Source organism: Chinchilla lanigera, unplaced genomic scaffold (assembly GCF_000276665.1).
Source record: "Chinchilla lanigera isolate Chin_1 unplaced genomic scaffold, ChiLan1.0 scaffold00058, whole genome shotgun sequence".
Lineage (NCBI taxonomy): Eukaryota > Metazoa > Chordata > Mammalia > Rodentia > Chinchillidae > Chinchilla > Chinchilla lanigera.
The window spans coordinates 9,860,954-9,884,888 of NW_004955459.1; the positions used below are offsets into that span (position 1 = coordinate 9,860,954).

At 33.0% G+C, this 23,935-nt stretch overlaps 1 protein-coding gene across 4 annotated transcripts in view; it reads right to left on the reverse strand.

Annotated features, from left to right (window-relative positions):
- Nucleotides 1-23,935, reverse strand: part of Ptpn4 (protein tyrosine phosphatase, non-receptor type 4 (megakaryocyte)) — a 177,972-nt gene that overhangs the window by 57,533 nt on the left and 96,504 nt on the right. For all 4 annotated transcript variants that reach the window (XM_005397664.2, XM_013521059.1, XM_013521058.1 and 1 more), the window contains 7 exons: nt 23,226-23,270; nt 22,941-22,993; nt 22,240-22,360; nt 20,760-20,847; nt 10,674-10,762; nt 6,592-6,655; nt 3,313-3,485 (listed from right to left, as the gene is read on the reverse strand). In XM_005397664.2, coding sequence (XP_005397721.1) covers nt 3,313-3,485; nt 6,592-6,655; nt 10,674-10,762; nt 20,760-20,847; nt 22,240-22,360; nt 22,941-22,993; nt 23,226-23,270 — 633 coding nt within the window. The remainder of the gene's footprint in view (nt 1-3,312; nt 3,486-6,591; nt 6,656-10,673; nt 10,763-20,759; nt 20,848-22,239; nt 22,361-22,940; nt 22,994-23,225; nt 23,271-23,935) is intronic.

The following is a 23,935-nucleotide window of genomic DNA, read 5'->3' on the forward strand; positions in this document are numbered from 1 at the left end:
AAAAAAAAAAAAAGCTTACAAGCAACATCAGACTTAATAGTGACAGACTGTGTGCCCTCTCCTAATATGAGGAACAAGAATGCCTACTCTCATCACTAGTATTCAACACTAATCAACACTGTAATGGGGTTGTAGCTGGATCAACATGAAAACAAAATGAAATAAAAAGCATAAGATTAGAAATGAACTATGACTGTATTCTCTAGATCAGTGGTGGGGAACCAAGGGCATGCATGCCACAATGGGGCTGTTTGTAACCAAAAGCTTTAAAAGGTTTGCCATCATGGCTCTAGGTAGAAAATCTGTTGTAAGCAATTAAAAAACTCCTAAAGTAAGAGAATTTAGCAAGGTTTCAATAAACAAGGCCAATATGTAAAAATCTAATGGCAATGAGCAATCTGAAGTTGAAATTTTAAAAATGTAATTTATAATAAAATACTTAAGGCTAAATTTGACAAACAAATGAAAGATCTGTAAACCTAAACTGCAAACACTGTAAGACTTAAAGAAAAATACATATGAACTTGAAGATCAGTATTTTTAAGGTATTAATCCTTGAAAAATTTTGTATAGATTCAGAACAACTGCAATGAGAACCACAGAGGGCTTTTAGGAGAAATTAATAAGCTAATTCTAAAATTCATATGGAAATGCAAAAACCCCAGAACACCTAAAACAACTTCTAAAAAGAAGAACCAAGTTAGAGAACTAACACTACAGGCCCTTAAAACATAAAGTCTGAGAGAGGACCACACAAATATGAACAACTGATATTTAACAAAGGTGCAAATATACAATTGGATATCCATCAGCAAAAGAAAAAAACAAAACTTCAATCCATAATTCACATTAAATATAAGAAAAATATCCAAAAGGACCACGGACTTCAATGTGTAAGGTCTAAAACTATAAAACTCTTGGAAGAAAACAGGAATAAATCTCTGTGACTCTGAAACAGGTGAAGAAGATTCCTTAGAACAACAAAAGATTCAAAAAAGAACCAACTGGTAAAGTGAACTTGATCAAAAATAAAAAACTGTGCTCTTCAAAAAACACCAATACATAATGAAAAGAAAACAGCAAACACTGATGAGCTTGTGAGGGAACTGAAACTCTTTTTGGCAGGGCTAACGGCCTTGTGTGTGTGCTAGGAAACACTATTGATGAGCTATATCCTCAGCACTGAGCTGGAACTCTTATGCACTGCAAGAGAGTAAATAAATGGTACAAGAGCTCTGAAAAAATGTTTGGCAGTTTCTTACAAAGTTAAACATGTATCTACCATATGACCTGACCATTCCAATGCATGTTTACCCAAGAAAAATTAAAGCAAATGTTAATAGAAAGACTTCCATATGCATGCATGTAGTAGCTTTATTTGTAATGGACCCCTAAAACAAAAACCACTTGATATTTATCATCACGTGAATGGATAAATTACACCCACACACGCACAGGCACACACTGTGTGCAATACTATTCTGCAATTAAAGCATGAACTATCAATACACATAATAGCTGTGTAAAAGTGACCAGAACTTCGTATATATCTGCAAGGACAGAAAAAAAAAGAAAGCATTCTACCAGAGGGTAAGAGAAGTTCATGTATGATCTCTTCAGTGGTCATTTAGGAATTGAATTCATTACAGGAATACCCTTAGGGTTTGTACTGTTCTCTCATTTCACTAGAGCCTAAGAGACTTCTGTTGTTCCTGCTGAAACAGTACAGATAGGTAAGGCTTTGCATTTTCCTTTACTTTTATCACTGACCTGACAATGTTTTCCTTAGTCCATTTACCTTTAAATTTCCAAGTACTGTCACCTTACTTTTCTCAATATTGCTTTTAAGAAAGCACGAAATTAAAATATCGTCACTTAATCTACTGTACTTTTTTGTTATTAAAATTTTCCTAATTGTTGCTACTGAACTTTTATGCTTCTGTTTCTCCTTTTTCTTGGGGTAAAGGAGAAATATTTTTAGTGGTATATCATGTACTAAGCTTCAGGCCATTATTTTTACTGAGATTACAAGTTGGGCATTTATAAATGTTTGAAGTTTGTAATACAAATCCTTATTGAGACTCATCTAACTCCTTTTCATGAATAGATAATATGAATTAATCTAACACATAATAGTCAAGGGTTTTACTTTTAGAAGAGAAAATCCTGTAGTGTGAACAGAAACAAAAAATAAGTAATACTTGTTTTACTAGAAGGTATCACTTTTTCTACGTGAGTTTTAACAGGTTTCACTTTAAAACTAGCTTTTGTAGGCCTACTAAGTATTTTATAGGTAAGAATAATCACAGCTTTTTAAAATTTAGTTACCTGCAAAGACTGTTGCTTTCAAGAAAAAAGAAAAACTCTCAAGAATAAATAAGATAAAGGGTACAGATGAACAGAAGGAAGTCTGTCTAATCTATATAGCAGAGCAGGGTAAGTATGATTGACAGTATTTATTATAAATTTCAAAATATCCAGTAGACTTTTGACTATTCCCAACACAAAGAAATTATAAATGTCTTAAGTGATGGATATGTTAATTATCCTGAAATACACGCTGTTTACAACTGAAATGTCAAACTGTATTCCATTATGCATCAGTAAAGAGAAATTATTTTCAGGTAAGACAATTTTAGGAAAAGTAACCTGGGGTTATTATTCAACAATTAAATATGATTTTACTTACTGGACATCTTGAACTCTTTACAGTAAAGGATTTGGCAACTCAGAAACAAAATACAAAGTAACTGTTATTCATGCAGAAGAAATCTTGGTTTTTTTACAAATAAAATAAATATATCTTAGAACATTGGACAGTTTTCATATAATTAGTTAATAAAGAAAAAATGGAAATTGTAACATCTGTCTACATTGTAAGTAAATGCGGCTGGTTTACTTCAGATGTGATGACCTGCAATACAGTGAATGAAATAGGCTTCTTATAGCTGAAATATTTCACAAGAATCTATAGAATTTCTTACTAGTAAGAATTAGGGGCTATACTCCATGGAGATTTCTGTACGTATAAATGAGTAACAATAATTCTCGGATCTTTATTTTATTTCATTTATTATTTTTACTATTTTCTTTTTTTTTTTGTCTTTTTGGGACAGGGTCTCACTATGCAGTTCAGGCTAACCTTGAGCTCACTTTGTAGCCCAGATTGGTCTCAAACTCGCAATGATCCTCCTGTCTCAGCATCTCGAGTGCTGGGATTACATGTTTGCACCACTACGCCAGGCTTTGACCTTTACTTTAAAGGGAGAAAGAAATCCAACAGTAAAACCTTAACACAAACATAATACTTACCAGTACCGATATTTTGAACCTAGTGTAAAATAATGTGCAAAGAAATTCTTTTGAGGTGGAAGTGGTCTGTCCAAACGGAAGAATGTGTGATGTTCTACACATGCTTTCCACAAGTTTTTACATGCTCTGTAATTCACCATATTAAATCCCAACAGTGTTTCTCTAGATTCGTGCTGTAATAAATGACAAAATGCAGAAAATACCAGGAAAATGTCAGCTCTAATGCTCCACTTACTTTTGACATAAAATGTTCCAGCCTTGTAAATGCTAATAATCCCTGTAGCATCTTTTTCCTTTACTTAATAAAAAGTAAATGAAGAAATTTGTAAAACTTCAATCTCATTGAGTAATTTTATAACTTTCAGGAATTTTTACCCTAGATCATAGTTAGAAAGTAGTTTAAATTTTTGATGCATATCTATTTCCAAAATTTATTACTTAGGATTCTATTTCAAAATATAATTATGGCCTATAAATTAAAATTTAGGATATACCATCACACTTTTTAGCAATATCTCATAATTCTGCCTAGATTGTAAACAAAAATGTTCAGTACCTCTGAACAGTATTATAAAATTCAAAATTTAAAATAATTAGCACTAGAATAGAATTTCTTTAATTTTCAAGTCTGGTACAGATTACTAAGTAATTTCATGAGGTAAACCATGTATAGCAAAGTACCTGTCCCATAAGTGTACAGTTCTGATTTTCACACAAATACAATCATTTATCTTAAGATTCAGAAATGGATCACTGCCACTTCTTTTTTTTTTTTTTGGTTTTTCTCCGGTACCGGGAACCGAACTCACGACCTTACACTTGCCACGCAGGTGCTTTGCCGCTGAGCTAAATCCCCAGCCCCTACTGCCACATCTTTTGTCTACTTTTTCTACCAGACTGCCTTTTGATTTTTATCATTATATATTATTCATGCTTGTTTTTTAACTTTATGTACATGGAATTACACATTTTATATCTTTAGGTCTAACTTTTTTGTTCATTATGTTTCTGATATGCAACATTTCCAGTTTGGGTATATAATAATAATGCTGTTATGTACATGTATTCTTACATATGGGCACATTTCTATTGTAGGATCATAAGGTATGCATACGTCAGCTTCAGTGGATAATGCCCAAAAGCTTTTCCAAATGATTAGGTCAATGTATACTCCTTCCCACCAACAGTGTATGCACCACACACTTGCCAACCATTGGTATTTTATTTTTCCATTTTACTGTTTTGATGGGTATGCAGAAGTAGCACATTTTGGATATAATGTGTACCTCTCCTTGATGAATAATGAGGTTCAACACCTTTTCATAATAATAGTGATGTTATTCTTATTTGTGAAGTGTCATTCAAGTTACTGTCATATTTTTCTATTGGAATGCACATATACCTAAGGAATGTGTGTTTGTGTGTGATACACACATAATCTGTACTATCACTTGATGTCTTTTGATGAAGAGTTATCAACTGTAACATACTGAATTATCATTTTTTTTAGGTAAGAAAGTCTTGTTCAAGAAGTATTTGTCAGTCAAAAGATATTAAGGGTTGTTTTGCATGCAAAAACACATACAGCTTACATGCTATATAATAAACGTGACATACTAATTGTATTTGGAATGTAACAGTATTTTTCCCACAATGTTTATAAAAAAATGGACATAAAATGTTGTATTGAGAGATAAGAACATACTGTGAAGTTGGATATTTGAAAACAGAGATGTTTTGGAGAGAAAACATTGCATCTACAAAGTGGCTTTCTTGGAGTATAGCTGTGTGCTGTCTTAATACTAGTTGGTTTTTGTTGCTGTTGTTACTTACACATAAACATATGCCTAATTGAAACCCTAACCTTAGAGTACAAGTGTGAGGATTAAACAAAGAGGTTGGTATGGTACCAAGTATGTAGGAAGTTCTCAATAAATGTCATATATTATAACTTTTATTACTACTGATAACACTGGTAATATGAGGCAAATTAGAAAAGTTGACTTCTACTGTACTGTCTATAATTATTTAAAACTTGTGTCCTCTAATTCCCAAAACAAGGTTTATTACACTATATTTCTCTAAAAATTTTTATTGGAACATGTACAATGTTCATTAGCAGCATTAGTCCTAATATTCTCAACCTGAAAATGACAAAATCCCCTACAGCACAATGAATAAGTTATGGTATATGTGTTTAATGGAATACTACATATTAATGCAATAAATTAATGCTATGAGCAACAATATGGATTACTCTCACAAATAATATTAGAGGAAAGAAAGCAAATACAAAACAGAGTATATAGTATTTCATGTTATAGAATTCAAAAATATGCAAACTAGTCCTCAGTAGCACAAATGAGAATAAAGTTATTTATCTTTTGGTAGTATTAATGTCTGAATGTGGCTATCAGCCCCACTAGCAATGTTACTAGCTTGTAGAGTGCTTGTCATGTCTTATATATTAATCTGAAAGGTGCAGATATTGGGTATGTTCACTTTATCAAACTGTACACTAAAGATAAATGTTCTTTCTTATATTATGTTTTATTTCAATAAAATACTATTTTAAAAGCCTACATTATCTTGTGTATATAAATGATAAAACATAGTCCCATAGTAGATCAACCTCTACCAATAAAATGCACCTGATTCAAAAAAACTTTTAAGGTTTTAGGCATATTTTACATATTTTATAACCATCTCACAGTATGCATTAATTTGCAAGCATTTCTCAAATTTATAATAATATAAATCAAAGTATAAGATTAGTTTAATTTGATGAAATAGATAATATCATAAGACGAAATTGTTTGTAATATTGTGTTTTCTATAACAATTCAATTTGTAGTTAATATATTAAAAGGCTACTACCAGTCTTCAACAGAAGGAGGAAATACAAATTCATGAAGAAACATTCAACTCTCCTAAAAGGAAACATATATATGAAAGGAAGTGCTGAATATTCAGTAGAAGAATGAAAAATAATATATAAAACGTTCAGATATTGCCCTTATGTTTGGCCCCTGAATTTGACAATAAATATCACATGGAAATATGTTCAAGAGATAGCTGAAAGAATGACTAAGGATTTTAAATCAAAATCAAAGATACACTAGAGAAACAAGTACGTACACCTGGTCATTAATGACCTCAGTAGCCAGTTACCAATGGTATTAACTTTACTTTTATTTGTAGTGGTAGAAAAGTTCTCTTATGAGTGGGCATTTCTTAAAAGACTTCAATTTTCTGAGTAACCATTAGATCAGTACTCACCAATTCTTTTCTAAGTTGAATAAAAAACTGTTTGCACTTAAAAGAAATTTTTACAATCTTCAACCTGGAGAATAAATTGGAGTATAAAATAGTCAATAAAAATATTAATAAACTAAGAAAGTATTTATAGAAATGATCTTTTAGATTTTTTAGTAATATATAAACATCTCTCATATGTACATACACAAAGTATGCATCACGGAAAACCAATTAAAATCTATGTCCTCAACTGAGAAAAACTGTATCAAATTATTAGGACCTATGTATTTCCCAATTTCATATCTACAGAAAAATTTACATATCACAAATTAAAATTTCAAGAAATATCAGTAACAGTTGTCTAGACTTTGAAACTACAAGCAACACTTCTTGAAAAATGTAAAATTTCAGTTTTATACAGTGACTCTAAAAATTCTGACTTCTAAAAGTGTATTTTTAAATTCACCTTTCTTTTTAAAATTTTTGTTTACTTTATTAGCACATGTTTGCAGTACACGATGTTTACATTCATTTTGGGCAGTAGGCACAGGTAAAAAACACAGTTTTTTTTTTTAAATCCCCTTTCCCTTCCCAGCCACTTTCCTCTTTCCTCCTCTAAATCGCTTTCCCTCTGTTTCATTCCTGTTGCTATTATTATTCTTAGCTCATGTTTATGACATATAACATTTACATCCATTGAGGCTGTTAGATGCCTGTACATGGCTTATCACAAATCTTCTTACTTCCCCTCCCTTCTTCCCTTGTCCTCAGTCTCCTGGACCCATTCCCATTTGCAACACATTTATCACCTTGTTTCCTTCTATCCTTCCTTATTTTAATTTTTGTCCTGTGCCTTACTCAAATGAGAGATACCATACAGCATTTAAGCTTGTGTTTCTGATTTATTTCACACATTGTATTTTCGGCGCATCCATTTTCCTACAAATGTCTTGAATTTATTCTTCTTCATAGCTGAGTAGTATTTCATTATAAAAGATAACCCATTTTCTGTATCCATTCTTTATGGGCATATGGGCTACTTGCGGATTCAGCTATCACAATTTGTACTGCTATAAACATTTGTATTTATGTATCGCTGTATTATGATGTCTTTGGCTCTTTGGGGAAGATATCTAGAAGGAGAATAGCTAGGTAACATGGAATTTCTAATTTTAGTTCTTTGAGAAATCTCCATACTGATTGATTTAGCTTTTTTGCACTGCCTCTGCTCTTATCTGCAACTCACATAATGTTGAGTTTCAAAGATTAATATAATCAATATGAATCAAATTGATTTTGTCTCCTTATAACCATAAGCTAAGTGATACTCGGATCTTTTTTGATCTAAAGCTCTAATGGCCATGAAATCAAGAGATTCAATCTTAGCAAAACATGCTTTGGGTCCTGCCCCAATTTACTAATAAATATTTTCTTGGTAATTTTAAGTTTTGATCTTCATGACTCATGGCCCGATCTATCCAAGCAGCTCTCCACATTCCCAAAGAAGAAACTTCTCACACCTCAATCATTTGAGGCATAAGTCAGCTTCAAGCATGTCTGTTTAGAGTGGGGAACAACAGATATGCTTAGTTTACAGGTTTGAAAATTTTTATTTTACTTTTAGATCCACAGCTTTCACTGGACAAGGACAAAACAACATTGGGAAATTCTTCTGTCATGACAGTGGGCATTATCTCCAGAAAGTGAACAAAAGAGTGGGTAAAAGAAACTATAGTTATGAAAAGAAAGCAAACCAGGCACCCAAATTTTAAAAATCTATAGGAGTAACTGGGCATGGTGGCAGACACCTGTAATCCCAGCACTGGGGAGGCTAAGGTATGAGTATTACTGGGAGTTTGAGGCCAGCCCAGGCTACATAATGAGTTCAAGGCCAGCCTGAACTACACAGCGAAACCTTGTCTCAAAAAACAAACAAAAACTACAAGAGCCACATATATTTCAAAAGCTGTAATTTCCATTAAGACCATCACATATGCAACAAATAAAAATAAAAAACTATTTTTAAATGACCAAGAGAAAATCTAAACCAGTTTGAAATCATCTTAATTTCACAAATATCAAACAGTGACTAAGAATCACTAACCTGGATGCCCTTTGGCATATTTTGTACTTTTACTGTATTCTAAATTTATTCTGTGAGTTTATTTAGTAGAGCTAAAATAGTTTTTCAGAAAAACATCAATGAATAAAAATTTTTGAAATAATATTTATGTTGTACAATTGTAAGTACAAATCTTAATCTGAACTTAGGTTTTCCAGAGTAAATACCTAGGAAAAGAACCATTGGGTTATATGGCTATTTTTAATTTTAAAGAAACTGCCAAATTGTTTTCCAAAGCTGGTATACTTGTTTGAATTTCTACCAGTAACATGTAAGACTTCTAGGTGCTCATTTCCATCATTTGATACTATTGACCTTTTTTTTTTACTAGTTTTCTACGTAGTCAAAGAACGGCTCATCAGCTCATGTCTTTCTTTCTTTCTGTTTTCCTTTGTTTCTTTCTTTTTTTTTTTTTTGAGACAGGGTTTCATTATGCAGTTCAGATTGGATTACAGCTCAACTTTGTAGCCCAGGCTGGTCTTGAACTCACAGCAATCCTCCTGCCTCAGCCTCCTGAGAACTAGGATTACAGGCATGCACCACCATACCCAGTTTGTATTTTTAATTTGTATTTTACTAGTAACTGAAAATTTTTCCATGTGCTTATTTATTATGTATACATCTTTGGTAAAAGTGTCTTCAAATATCTTGCCTATTCTTTATAGTTAGGTTGTCTTTTTATTACTGCTATAAAAATTCTGGGTTCTACACTTAGGTCTATAAATAGATATATTTTGCAGACTTCACATGCCAGTATTTAATTTTTATGATGTTTATTTTGTCTATTTTTTATTGTATCATTCATGTTTTGGGAACTTATCTAGGAAAAAGTTGAAGCAGTTTCTTAATACATTTGTTTTTGTTAGCTATCATATTCCTACTAAAGTATTAGGAGGGTGACTCATTTCAAACATCTGTTAAATAAAAATTACAAATACTGAAAAATCAGGATTAAATTTTTATGAGGTATATAAAAGAAAGACTAATAAAATGCATTAATGTCATTTTTGTTTCTTCCCCTAATGAAAATCAGTTTTTAAATCTCTGTATACATCAACACACACACACACACACACACGCACACACACACAAGCATGCGTACACACACACACACATGAACACAAAACATGAGATATTCATAGGATGTGATCAAAGTGATTTTTATAATTTTCAAAAAGTGTAAGATCTTATCCTCTCTTTTTCTCCATTTTGCAATATAGAAATGATGGTGCTGACCCATTTTGGACAATGAGGACAAGGAAATGTGCTAGAGACAAAAGACTAGTAAAATGAAAAAACATCAGTTTTAAACCCCATGAAGGCTCACACTTTGCTTGCACTAATTTAAACCACTTTTTAATTTTGGGTCTTCGTTATAGTAGCTATGCCTATATTTTACTTAATAAACTAACATCTCAAATGAATGGATTTAAATAAAATATTGTACAGCACTTAACATAACTGAAGACACAGAGTAGGCACTTCAATATTACTATACAGCATATTTAAAGATTCTCTAGGAAAAATTCATAAGCAATATTTTTAATATGCCATTTTGTTCTGGGTTTTTTTTTTTTTTTCAGTACTAGAAATCGAACTCAAGACCTCACGCCTGCCAGGCAGGTACTGTGCCGCTGAGCTAAATCCCCAGCCCCTAATATGCCATTTTGAAATGAATTATTTTCGTATTTCCTAGTAGGTATCAAATGAGCAAGGTATCATATAGTTGTACTATACAATATTTAAATAGTTTGATGGTAATTTTTTTAAAATATGTATTACTTTATTGGCAATATAGTTGTGGATTTTTTATTTGTTTGTTTTGGTCTTTTTGAGACAACATTCTTGCTTTGCAGTTCAGGCTGGCCTCGAACTCACAGCTGTCCTCTTGCCTCAGTGTCCTGAGTTCTGGGATTACAGGTGTGTACCACCATGCCCAGCCTGGCAATATAGTTGTAAAAGCACAAATGGATATTCTTACCATGGAAAGGTATTCATTCGGAGCCTGTTGTTATAAATCAGAATTCCTCCTGACATCACTCCAATCGTAATTTCATTATTACTTTGATCCTTCAAAATAAATAAATACATATATACATACATACATATCCAAAGCAATGGGCTTAAACTGTTTGAGATATATTTTTATAACACAATTAATCTAGCATAATGTGACTTTTTCAAAGATTGTACAGAATCCCACAATAATTGCAAACCCAAATGGTAACTGCTACCTCATAAAAATACATAAAAGATAAACTTCAAATTCATTACTCTAAAGTAAAAATAAACTCAAGATTTCTCATAAATTAAGGCTAGGAAGACTCTCTGGTGAAGGAGAACCTGTGATAAGCCAATATGCAATATAACGAGAAGTCCTATAACTAATATACTACATTAGAAACAACACTGGGGGTACTGAATAGAGAATAATCTTGGGAGAGTTTTGAAGATTCCAGAAAAGAAAATTTGAATTGTTGCTTGAGAAAAGTAAGTGTGTTCATATGATTCTGGCCCAGTTTGAATTAACTAATCTGCACTGTTGAGAAAAGGAGTACAGTTAAAATACTTTTCACAGATGTTAATCAATCTTGGAACCATTTTTGATTTTTCACTTTGAATAGTATTCTGTTGGCAACCCAATATAACAAGCATGCTTTTACCTTTTACTATTCAGCTGTTCAGAAGACAGAACTACTTAATGAATACATAAACCAAGATTTAATGATTGTGTCCCCAGACAAATCTTTAAAACTGTATTTTTAATAATTCTATTAAAATTCTTAATCTGTTAGGTGGCATTATACTTACGTGATCAAATGTAAATGTACATTAATACGATTGCTCATTTTTGTTTGGCAACAACTAGTACTACTATATGCTATTCAGAGTCTTAAGTCACTTTTTAAAGGACATTAATTAGAATTTTGGATCAAAATGGTAGACTAAGCCTAAAAGACAAAAGGCTAAATGTATGCCTTAATTAATCCTTTTGCCCCAAACATGATAAATCAGAGAAGATACATAAAAAGAGAAAATATATAACAATCTGTAACACTTGAAATATTTTATCAATAGACCAGACATTTTAATAATCCTTAAAAACATTAAGAGGACAAGATCAGATTTATGGTGAAAAAAAATCTAGACACAATAGTTCTAAGAAATAAAGGGGCTCCTCAAGATACTGTCAGGATGATCAAGTGGGGAACATTTAATGTAATTAGCTCCTATCCATCCCATCATTTCACCCCAACTAGATTGAGCCAGGGGACACAAAAATGCATGTAGCCCATCTAAAATGCCAATTGTGGACACCAGAGACAGGGAATTCAAATTAAGAGTAATTTCCTGAAGAAAAAGATGGTGTCTTAGTCTCTTTGCTCATCACTGGAACAAAATACCTGACATCTACAACTTAAAGGAAGAAAAGTTTATTCTGGATCATGTTCTGTAAGTTTCAGTTCTTGTATGGTTACCAGGTCCAGGTAGAAGTGGCATGGTAGAAGGGCCTTGGCCCAAGCAAGTTGTTCATTTCATGATAGATATGAAGTACAAAAAAAGGAAGAGCAATGGAAGGAGATAAACCTTTCCAGATCATACTCTCTCTGATCAGCCTTTTCCAACCAGACTACCTCTTACACCAAGCCAGCTATAGGTAGCCCCTTATCTAATACCATCTGTAAGTCCTGTCTCTGAGTGCATGAGGGCTTGGGGGGACATCCAGATATAAACTACAATAGATGGTGAATTCAAAACACGAAAAAGTCGTAAGTACTATAGGCATCTTGTTCCTGGCTACATATTCCTTTCTTCCTGCGCCATTACCAATGGGAAGCTAGAGTTGGAAGGAACAGCATGGAGAGCCAGGTGAACTGGGAATCACAAATATAAAAGGAATTACACTGCCAAGGATCACCACACATTTAAGGAGAACTAATACCATTAAAGAGATGCCTGCAACTCAATACATGGAGACATCAATCAAGATGGTACATTAGTACAAACAGATGCTTTTCTAAAACAGAAGCCTATTCAAAATATGTAGGAACTCAGCTTGGAAATTATCAATATCTACACTAAAATTGCAGTTCCTATAGCACTGTGCCAAATGTGGGCAAAAGAAAACGTAGTAAGTCCTTCACAGAAACAAATGTTATTAATTCCAATGTTTAGAAAAATGAATTTTCACCACTTTAATTTAAAATTATATTTGTTTCTTCATAGCAATTATTACTATCTAATATTATATCATACATTGACTTGTTTAATTTTTTTCCTCTTCTTCATGAGAACTTAGGTAATAGAGTAAGCCTGTTTGGTCAACTGTTGGGTTCTTAAGCATAGACTCCTTTGAACCCATTTGTAGAATGAATGGTTTATGAAAATAGCTATTTAGCATGGCAACAAAGGCCTTTAAACAACCATTTCATCCCACTTTATCTCTTCTTTCTAAATAGTAAAAATGTTCTAGTTTACTGAAGCAGTATTAGTTTCATGATGTGTTTTGTGTCCCCATAATCCCATGTTTTATTAATGTTGTTTTCATACCTTCTTCACATCTCTCTACCTAAACAAACTAAACCAAATTGAAGTCTAGATCATATCAATCCTCTCTGTGAAAACTTCGTTAGCCCACATCTATAAGCGTCTCTCATACTTGTCTGTCTCTTTTATCACTTATTGTAACTCCTAATTACTATCAGCTATATGATAATTACTGGGATTGTATGTTATCAGTACTTTTCAGATTATATTGGTAAATGAACAGTTATGTCTGTTTTTTGAAAAATTTGAATCTGCCAAGTATTGACTCTTTTAGGAAACATACTGATCAATGCATTATGCAGAATGCTGTAAAAGTTTCTAAGTGCTTACACTCAACTTCTGTGTTTATCTTATAACCAGTAACAAATAGCACAAAGATGAGCATTAGTTAGTGGATCATACTTTGGGCCCCAATGAACAATTATAAAATTTCACTCTACCTCACAGAACCTAGCTCTCAAATAAGTATTTTCTTAATTGATTTCTGATAGTAATACTATGCCTACACTTAACCAGCCATAATACTAGGGAATAAACTCAAAACAATCTCTGATTATAAAAACATGATGAGTTTTAACTTTAATTTTGGGACCAAGATTAAATGACAATTAAATAACAGGTTATCATATGCACTGAGTACACAATTTGACCATGTAAATTCAGAGCAGCCATTTAAAAATGACTTCTGTAGTCCTTTGAGTGTTCTAAAAACCAAAACATGCTCTCAATACTGATATACAGAAACAAATACACATAATTACCAACTCTCTATAATTAAAAGGCCTAGAAGCAATGATTAATCCAGTAGGAATTAGCATCTTTACCACCTGAATCAAACTGAGATTCTTAAATACCACTTTCCACTGAAAGACACTAAAACTTCTTGCAGAAAAGGCAGATTATGCTTCTCTGGCAGAAAATGGACAAGATGAGCCCAAGCATCCCAAAATACTGGACAGTAGGAAAACTACCAGACTACTCAGATCATGTCAAAAGAATTTAGGAACCAGTAAAAGAGCTCCCCCAACAACCAGAGATGAAACAACTTGAGCTCTAATAAAGAAAATAATTATAAAGCATGGAAACCTATCAAAATGTTTTATCCAGGAGTTCATATTCATTACTTTAAAAACTGGATAGACAAACAGAAAGAGTCAAACAATGTTTTCTATGCCTTTCTTACATGAACTGTACCACCAGATAATTGAATAGTAAAAGAATGATCCCTAAAAAAATTATTCTGGTGAAATAATAATAAAAAAAAGATACAATTAGGGTATCTCTATTCTGTAGTGGCTAGTGCCTTAGGATCTAGACACTGGACATAAATGGCTGCTAGCATCAAACAGCAAAATAAGGCACTGAAAACAAAATGCTTAAATAAGAACACCTGGACTAAGCTATAATATCTAGAAAGGCATACACAGCTGACAAAAAGTCACGGTGCAAGAGAGTTGCTAGTAGAAGGGGACTTCTGAAGTAACTAGCAAAGTTCTATTGCTTGTCCTGGGGGAGGCTATGAGGATGTTTACCTTATAATTCACTCATAATACATACCTGTATTTGGGTTTAATATTTCAATAGCAGGTTTGAAAATAGCAATATTCAAAGGATGAGATTTAGGTTAAATATGAAAAGATAGTTTAATATTTTCTATCCATATCAAACTGCCATTTCATTTTCCCCTGAAGTGTACAGACCTCTCTTTTCTTTGGAGACTACAGCTCTCTACACAGACTAAGGTGACTCAAATATTTCAACCTCTCCACCATTATCACAAGTTAAAAGTATAATAATTCACACCCATTAAATTTTATAGTGTTGTGGACTAGAAACACCACCAATGTTAAGTGATATAGTGTAACTGTTAAAATAATTCTCTTAATTATGATTTTTTTTCTTTTAGTTTATTAGCATATGTGTATAGTACATAATGTTTACATTCCTTATGAGTAAGTTGGTATGTGTACATAACACATCTTAATTTCTTTTTTAACCCTTTTCTTCCCTGCCTTCTCATATATCTCTTCTTTCCCCTTTTTTGTACATTTACATAAAATGCTTACACTCCTTGTGTGGAGTTGGTACAGGTACGTAACACAGCCCAGTTCCCTTTTTTCATCCCTTATCCCTTCTCTCCGTATCCCTTCCATCTCTTAATCCCATTCCCCTTTGAGAATGATCTATCTCCCTACTTCTTATCTTTTACTTTGCTCTTTAATTTTACTCTGGGTTTCTCATATTAGAGAAATCATGTGATGCTCAAGCTTGAGGGTCTGATTGATTTTACATAACATTATAGTTGCAAGGTACATCCATTTTTCTACAAATAACTCAAGTTTAGTTTTCTTCATGGCAGAGCAGTATTCCACTGTGCTCAAATACCCACATTTTCTTTATTTATTTATCTGTTGATGAACATAAGGGTCACTTTCAAGATTTAACTACCATGAACTATGCTGCTGTAAACAAGGGTTTGTACATGTCACTGTAATATGATGTCTTTAATTTTGGGAAAAGACCTAGAAGGGGAATAGCTGCTGTAAACAAGGGTTTGTACATGTCACTGTAATATGATGTCTTTAACTTTTGGGAAAAGACCTAGAAGGGGAATAGCTGGGTCAAATGGAATTTTTAGTTTTACTTTTAAGAGGAATTTCCATATGGATTTCTACAGTGGTTGTACCGTACTATTTCACATTCCCACCAAAAATGCTGAAGGGTTCCTTTTTCCCCTGCAGCCTCTCCAGTATTTGTTATTATTTGATTTCTTGATGATGGCCAATTAAATACTCAGGAACTAACCTAACTAAGGACATGAAAGACCTCTACAATGAATACTACAACACTCTGAAAAATGAAACTGAAGAGGAAATCAGAAAATGGAAAGATATCTCCTGTTCCTAGGCAGGTAGAAGCAATATAATCAAAATAAAAATTCTAAACTTTTTATTTTTAAAACTTGAAAAATGTTTTTGGTTTTTTGAGACAGGGTCTCCCTATGTAGTTTAGGTGGCCTTGAACTCTCTATGCAGCCAAGCTGCCTTGAACTCTCAGCGATCCTCCTGCCTTAGCCTCCTGAGTGCTGGGATTATGGGCCTATGCCACCATGCCCAACTTCATACTTCATGATTGATATACCGATTTAACATAATCTCAAATCAAAATTCCAAAGCATTCTTCTCACAACTGGAGAAAACAATTTTAAAATTCATATGGAACCAAAAGAAAAGCTGAATAGCAAAAGCAATTGGTAACAAGAGGAAATTGAGAGGCATCACAATCCCGAACTTGTTTATAGTTTTGCCTTGGCTACCAAAAATGCAACCTTCATGAGGGTTACATTTTTATCTACTCTTCTCATTGCTGTACCTACAGTATCTATAAACAGGTCTTAGAACATAGTAGGGGTTCAGTAAATAGTCACTGAAAATATATAATCAAAATACCTCAAGCTTTTCTTTTCTCAAAACTCTTGAAGGGTATAGGCTATTTTTCATCCATTACAGGTTATTTGCAGCACTATTACAAATACCTATGTAAATCAGACACTCACAATTAAGTGTAAAACTTTGTTAGAATTGTTTTAGGACTAACTGGAATCATCCTACACCTAACACCTAAAGACAAGCCTTCAGACAAGATGGATAGATATATCATGGGCCAGGGATGTAGTTCAGTGGTACAAGTGCCTGCCTGGCAAGTGCAAAGTCCTGAGTTTGATTCCTGGATCAAAAAAAAAAAACACCCCAAAACAGTTTTTAAGGTAAGTAGTTAATACTATATGAACATTCTTATAAAAGAGATTAAATCTGAGGATCCATGACTTAGATATTTCATAGTTCTTACATTCTTTAATTCTATGCTCTTACTGTAATAAATGGTTAATGACTGACTGATTTTCTAGTAGAGATAATAGGTATTCAGCAAGCCACCAAAATATTCATTTAACAAGCAAGACCAGCAATCAGGCAGCAACTACTCCTGAGATAATGCCTTTTCCCTTTTAAGAGATAAAAAATTCTTTACATAAAATTGATTTTAGCTCTCACAATGGTCCTTGCTAATAATTACCTTCAATTATTTTATATTTTTAAGATTAGTTTAATATCCGTTATTTCTATTGGTTTTAACAATAACCAACTGTCACTCTTCGTAGGTATTTGGAAAGTAAACAGTGGGTTAAATAAAATTTCTCACCCACAGCTTATTTAAAAGTGTGTTTCTTAATCTTCAAGTATTTGGAGAATGTTTAAAGTTATCTTTTCATTATTATTTCCTAATTTAACAGTACTTTGGTCAGAAATATTCTGTGTGCTTGAAAGGAACATACAACTGAGGTTGTTGGATATGCTAACTATTCCTGAAATCTATTTCTTGCTGATTTTTTATCAGTTCTATTAGTGACTGAATAAAGAATATTAGAATCTATTGCTTTTTTTGTTTTGTGAAAGATACTGCAAAAAGAACATTAGTGCAAACTAATGACCAGAGAGACTGTAAATCACCCAACAAAAACTTACACTAAGAATATTAACAAGCTTTCAAAATTCAACAGTAAGAATAGTGTGAAAAGACAACCTACAGAATGGGAAAGTTTTTGCCAGCCACTCCTCAGTCAGGGGACTCATATGACAAATACAAAATGTTAGACTCCCCTGCCCCCCAAATAAAAGACCCAATCAAAGAATGGACAACTGAAACAGAAACTTCTTGGAAGAAGTACAAATGTCCAATAAATACATGAAAAAATGTTCAATATCTGTAGCCATGAGAGAAATACAAATTAAAACAACACTAAGATTCCATCTTACTCCATTAAGAATGGCTACCAACAAAATATCAAATAACAACAAATTCTGGTAAGGCTGTGGGGAAAAAAGAACTCTACACTGCTGGAATGTAAACTAGTATAATCACCATAGAAATCAGTATGGAGATTCTTCAAAATACTAAAACTAGAAATTCTATTCATCCCTTCTACATAGCATTCCAAAAGATTTAAAGGTATCACAGTGATACATGCATGCCCATATTTAGAGCAACACAACTCATTATAGCTGAATTTTAGAAGCAATGTATATGCCTATCAACAGATGAATGAATAAAAAATGTATTTATATACAAGAAAGTACTGCTCTGATGTAAAGAAGGATAAATTTGAGTCATCTGTAGGAAAATGAAGCACCTGGAGACTACAATGTTAAGTGAAATGTAAGACATGGAAGCTTAAATAATGCACGGTTTCTCTTATATGAGAAACCCAAGGTATTGAAAAAGAGCTAAATCAAAGCTAGATAATAGCAAACAGGGATACAGATTTCTTTTTTAAAAATTGAGATAGGGTCTCATTATGTAGTTCAAACTGGCCTGGATGCACTATTTAGCCCAGGTGCCCTTGAACTTGTGGCAATCTTCCTGCTTAGGCCTCCCCATTGCAGGAGATTACAGGTGTATACTACCATGCTGGGCTGATCATTTGCAAATAGGAAGGGGACCAAGAGATAGAGGGAAGGAGGAGAGAGGCGGACAAAGTAGAAGTAAGCTGTATTAAGTAAATGTACCAATTCCCCACAGTGAATGTAGTCATTATGTACTACAATCATGTACTAATAAATACATTAAAAGAAAACCAAATTCAAAAGTGGGCAAAACACGGAAGGGCTATTTCATCTAAAAAGGTATGCTCAACATTACTAGCCACTAGGGAATGCTGTCATGAGCTAAAAATATACCTATATGAAAAGCTTAAGAAAGAAACACAACAAAATTTAGAGAACAGTTTTCTAGTTTCTTGTAAAGTTAAATATACTCTTACACCGTGACCTAGCAATCCCCTTATGAGAGATTTACCATGTAGAAGTGAAAACTTAAACTCATGAGAAAAGTTTCTGAATGTTTATTGTTGCTGTATTAATTAAAAAACAAAAAATCCACCAAAAATCTGTAAACCAAGATGTCTTCCAGTAGGTGAATATATATACAAATCATAATACATTGATACTATGAACAATACTCAGCAATAAAAAGAAACAAACTATTAAAACACATAATTTGTACATATAAAATACACTGAAATATGTGAAAGAAGCCAGAATTGAAAGGTTACAACATACTGTAGGGTTCAATTATCAGACATTAGGGCAAGAAAAAAACTACAGAGAACATTCATGGTTGTCAAGCACAAGGACACAGCATTGAGTATGGACTTTTCTTTGACATGATAAAACTGCTCCATATTCTGTGATAGCAGTTATGCAAATCCATACAGGTATTAAAGCTCATAGAAATGAACATCAAAAGAAAAATCCATCTATGTGACTGTGTGAGTTCCATGACAGCAGGGATAATGAATATTTTGCTCACTAAGTAATCCTTAGTGTCAGTTTTGTGCAAGGTATAGAATATACTCACTAGTATGAATGCTCTAATATTTACCTGCATTTTGAAGATTGAGATAAACAACTTGGTCCCACTTGAAGGCACACAGAAAATCTTGCTTATCTAACATTTTGTTTAATAAAATAGAAAATTATTTCAAGTACCTTTGCTTGTGATATTCACTTGATATATAAGTCTTCTCTTTTTACCTCTCCCCCTCTCCTCCTCACCCAGTTTGGCCGTACTGGGAATTGAACTCAAAGCCTTGCCAGTGCATGCTAGGCAAGCTCTCTATCATTGGACTAACTCCCCAGCTGTCCTTTTGTTTTTCATGCCACAAAATTTCTCTTCATGCTTACTGAAAATCTGCATTTTCTTCTTAAGGTGTCAATGTCCACATATGAGAAAAACAACTTTTCCTAAATTGTTATAGTTACAGCAAGATGGTAGGTCTTTCTCAGGCAGAAAAGTTTGACACACACAAAGAGGTCTTGTATAGGTCTTGTACAGGAAAAGCCAATGACTATAAAATCTTTTTTTGTTGCTGTTGTCTTTTCGAGACAGAGTCTTACTATGTAGTTTAGGTTGACCTTGAACTCACTGGCCTCAAACTCATGGCAATCCTCCTGCCTCAGCCTCCCAAGTGCTGGGATTAGAGGCGCAGACCACCATGCCCAGCTTATACATACAATTTTAATAAAGAGATGAGGGAAGATGAAAACAACATGTTAATATATTCCATTTATGTTTTATAGAAAAATCTTACAATGATACTACTAAATGATGCAAATAAAGAGTAATAATACAGGCTTAACTGATGTAAGAATATCTTTTATGTTCATGATTACTGAAGTATACAAAAAAATTTCTTATTAATCTTATTTTGAAAAATAAGTATGCCAAGAGTACTGTCTTCTATGGTCTACAAGTTATTTTATAACATAAAACACTACCTGGAAGAAAAAATATGAACAGATTACTTTAACCAACCATCTCATCAGGTATTAGAGGAATCCTTAGTGTGACTATGTCAGCAGCAATCACAAGTTACCTAATCCTCGCAAGACGTTAATAAAATTTCTGATACAGAGTAACAGTGCCTAACTCAACAACTTCAAAGTAAGCTTTTTCCACTTACCCTTGCATAGTGGAATTCAACTCCATAGAGTTCTAAGGTACGTGCTGTATTTAGGTAATTAAATTCTGCTTCTGCAGGAGATAAGCCTCTGTAAACACATAATTAAGTTAAAATTAGATTCACTGCAATATGGTGAAATCAGAAAAAGGATATTTATCAGGAAACATGAGCAGTTTATATGAATGTACAATGAACACCAAATAGGACTATTCCTCTTATTTCTGTTTTGTTTTGTTTTGTTTTTTGGTTTTTCTCCGGTACCGGGAACCGAACTCACGACCTTGCGCTTGCCAGGCAGGCGCTTTGCCGCTGAGCTAAATCCCCAGCCCCCTCCTCTTATTTCTGTATAGTACCATCTAATCTAACTTACTTGGAGGTCATAATTTCAGTAAGCCCAATTATTATTTTCTAGAATATTTTCTTATTTTCTACAAATGCAAGAATATAGTAAGTTTTTAAAATGCTTGAGTGGTCTCATTGCTATAACAAAGCCACTTACTTTTAGGTATCATTTAAAAGCATTACTTCTCAAAATTATTTCATTACACCATAGGTGCACTTAAATCACACACAGAACTTCTAAAATGTGCATGTCCAGAGACAATTTCCAGAGAAGTGCTTTTTCATGGTGTGGTGAACAGATAGGTACTGATTTGATTCACAAGTACAAAACTCATCATATCAGAAACTGTGTATTAGTTACTAAGGACTGAACCCAAGGCCTCACCCAGGGTAGGCAGGTCTCCTACCACTGAGCTATGTCCCAAGCCCTTTTTCTTTGATGCTGAGATAGAAGGTTGTTAAGCTGCTCAAGCTAATCTCAAATCTGCAATTCTCCTGTTTAGGCTTTCTGAGTGTCTGATATTTCAGGTACTCAGTCACTGTGCATGACTAAAGCAATATTTTTATTAATTAAGTATTACATGAAGTTCCTTTTCTCCTCTCCTGTTTGGCTTATTACCAAACAGAATCAACACCTCTCATCTGACTAAAAACTAAGAAAGAATTATCAATTAAATTGATCTGTGTAGTATGAATATATTAATACTCTAAAATTTCTCTTTTTTCTTTGAGACAGGGTCTCGCTATATAGTATAGGCACGCTAACCTTGAACTCACTGTGTAGCCCAGGCTGGCCTCAAACCTGCAGTGATCCTCCTGCCTCAGCCTCCTGAGTGCTGGCATGTACCACCACACCTGGCTCTAAAATTCCTCTTACCTGACAATTTTACATAATAATAACAAATAAATTTCTGTTTCCACATAGTTTTATGGTTGTAACAGAAAGGAAAATAAGTCATATATTTTATAAAATAAGCCAAGTTATTTTCAGTAGATCACCTATATTTTTTGTAACAATATTATTTGATATATTAACTATTCTGTATTAAGTACAGTGCAATTAAAGATAATATTTTAAATTAAAACATATCTCTAGAAAGTATGCCCCAAACAAGCAAAAAACAAAATAAGTCCTTACGTATGCTGTTGATGTAATTTTGTGATTTCTTTTTCAAAATCTTGAGGTTGATTAGGAATGAAAGAATAATCTGAGAGGTAGCCTGGAAAATTTTCTGACTGATTATAGTCTCCAAGTTCAGCTAATAATAAAAAGAAAATATTTACACTTCAATAAAAGAAAATTTTTCTATCATTATTATTACTATTATTATTTGTGGTACTGAAGATTAAACCCAGGGCTTTCCCAATGGGTTATATCCCCAGCCATTTATGATTTTTAATTTTGAGACAGGGTTTCATGAAGTTACAAAATTACCCAGACTGGGCTCAAACTTGGAATATTCCTGCCTCAGCCTTCCCACACTCTGCCTCAGAGTACTGGGATTGTAAATGTATACCACCAGGCTTGGCAAATTTTTAAATTATTATAGTCCAATCAGTAATGTTATTAATCCATTATATTTCTGGAAGTAAAATATTTATGTCTCTAATGTAATTACTAAAGGAAGTTATAATAATTCACTTCTATGACTCAAAGAACTTCAGAGAATATTTTTCAAGAATCAGAGTAACTGCTAATTAGATAATGCGTTTCCTCTGAAAATTTCTATTTTCTGTACAGTAACATGTCTTAAAGAACTCCTGCATTAAAGGCAATACACTGTCAACAAAGAACACAAAATCATGGGCTATTTGACCTAAATGTGGGCTGATACTTACACTGAACAGCAAATGAAGCTAAAAGGGCAGCAGTATTATAAGGACAGGGCAATCTAATAAAACAAAAAATATATAACCCAAGGTTAAACATTAATAATTTTAAAAGTGCTATAGTTACTATTCACATGTAAAGTATGTGCCATAAGAAATGAATTTATCTGATGAACAAAACTGATACTACATATAATCATTCTTTGATAATTTGTAATGATCATGAATCACTTCAATAATGTAGAATTAAGAGGTTTTTTTTAAAGTCTATTACAAAAATGTAAAATAGCCCACCTTCCAGTAAGAATGTCTTGTTTTATTTGCAAAAAATACTGGTACCTTAAGAAAAAAAAAAAGATAGCATTTACTGAATTGTAACAATTTCAATTCCAAGAAACTATACACTTACTTTGACAAACAAAATACAAGTATTTAAACATTTGCTTTAACAATCTACACAGTAACACGTAATGTTAGCATATGTTTTCATTAGTATGTACTTTAAAATCACTTTTCATAAGTTCATGAATATAAATCTTTAAAATTCTCTTGACATATTAAATTTTATATTGCAAATGTCTTCCTTCTATTATAAAACTTCTCAAGGTTTTAAAGTTACATCATAAAGGGAGAAGACTAAGGAAAAATATTCTGAGGATTGGTATGTGCAGAAAGAAGAACTGATAAAGAAGGAAAGTTGAGCATCAAACACATGGGAACGCTGATATCAACACATGAGAAAACAAAGAGAATCATCCTTTTAGCTGAAAGAGGAGGCCAGATGCAAGGACAGGCCTATGTTTAGATCATTTTATCATCAGGCTGTCGTAGAAAAGCAACTGCCCACTCATTTGAGTTAAGAAGGCGCTCTGATCAGAAAAATAACTTAAGTTCTTTTTCCTATTATTGCTCTATTAGTAGGAAATCATCTAACTTTAGAAAATTAGGTATCTTTTAAAATCGACTTTTGTTAAAGGATATGTAAGTATACTCTAACAAGGCTG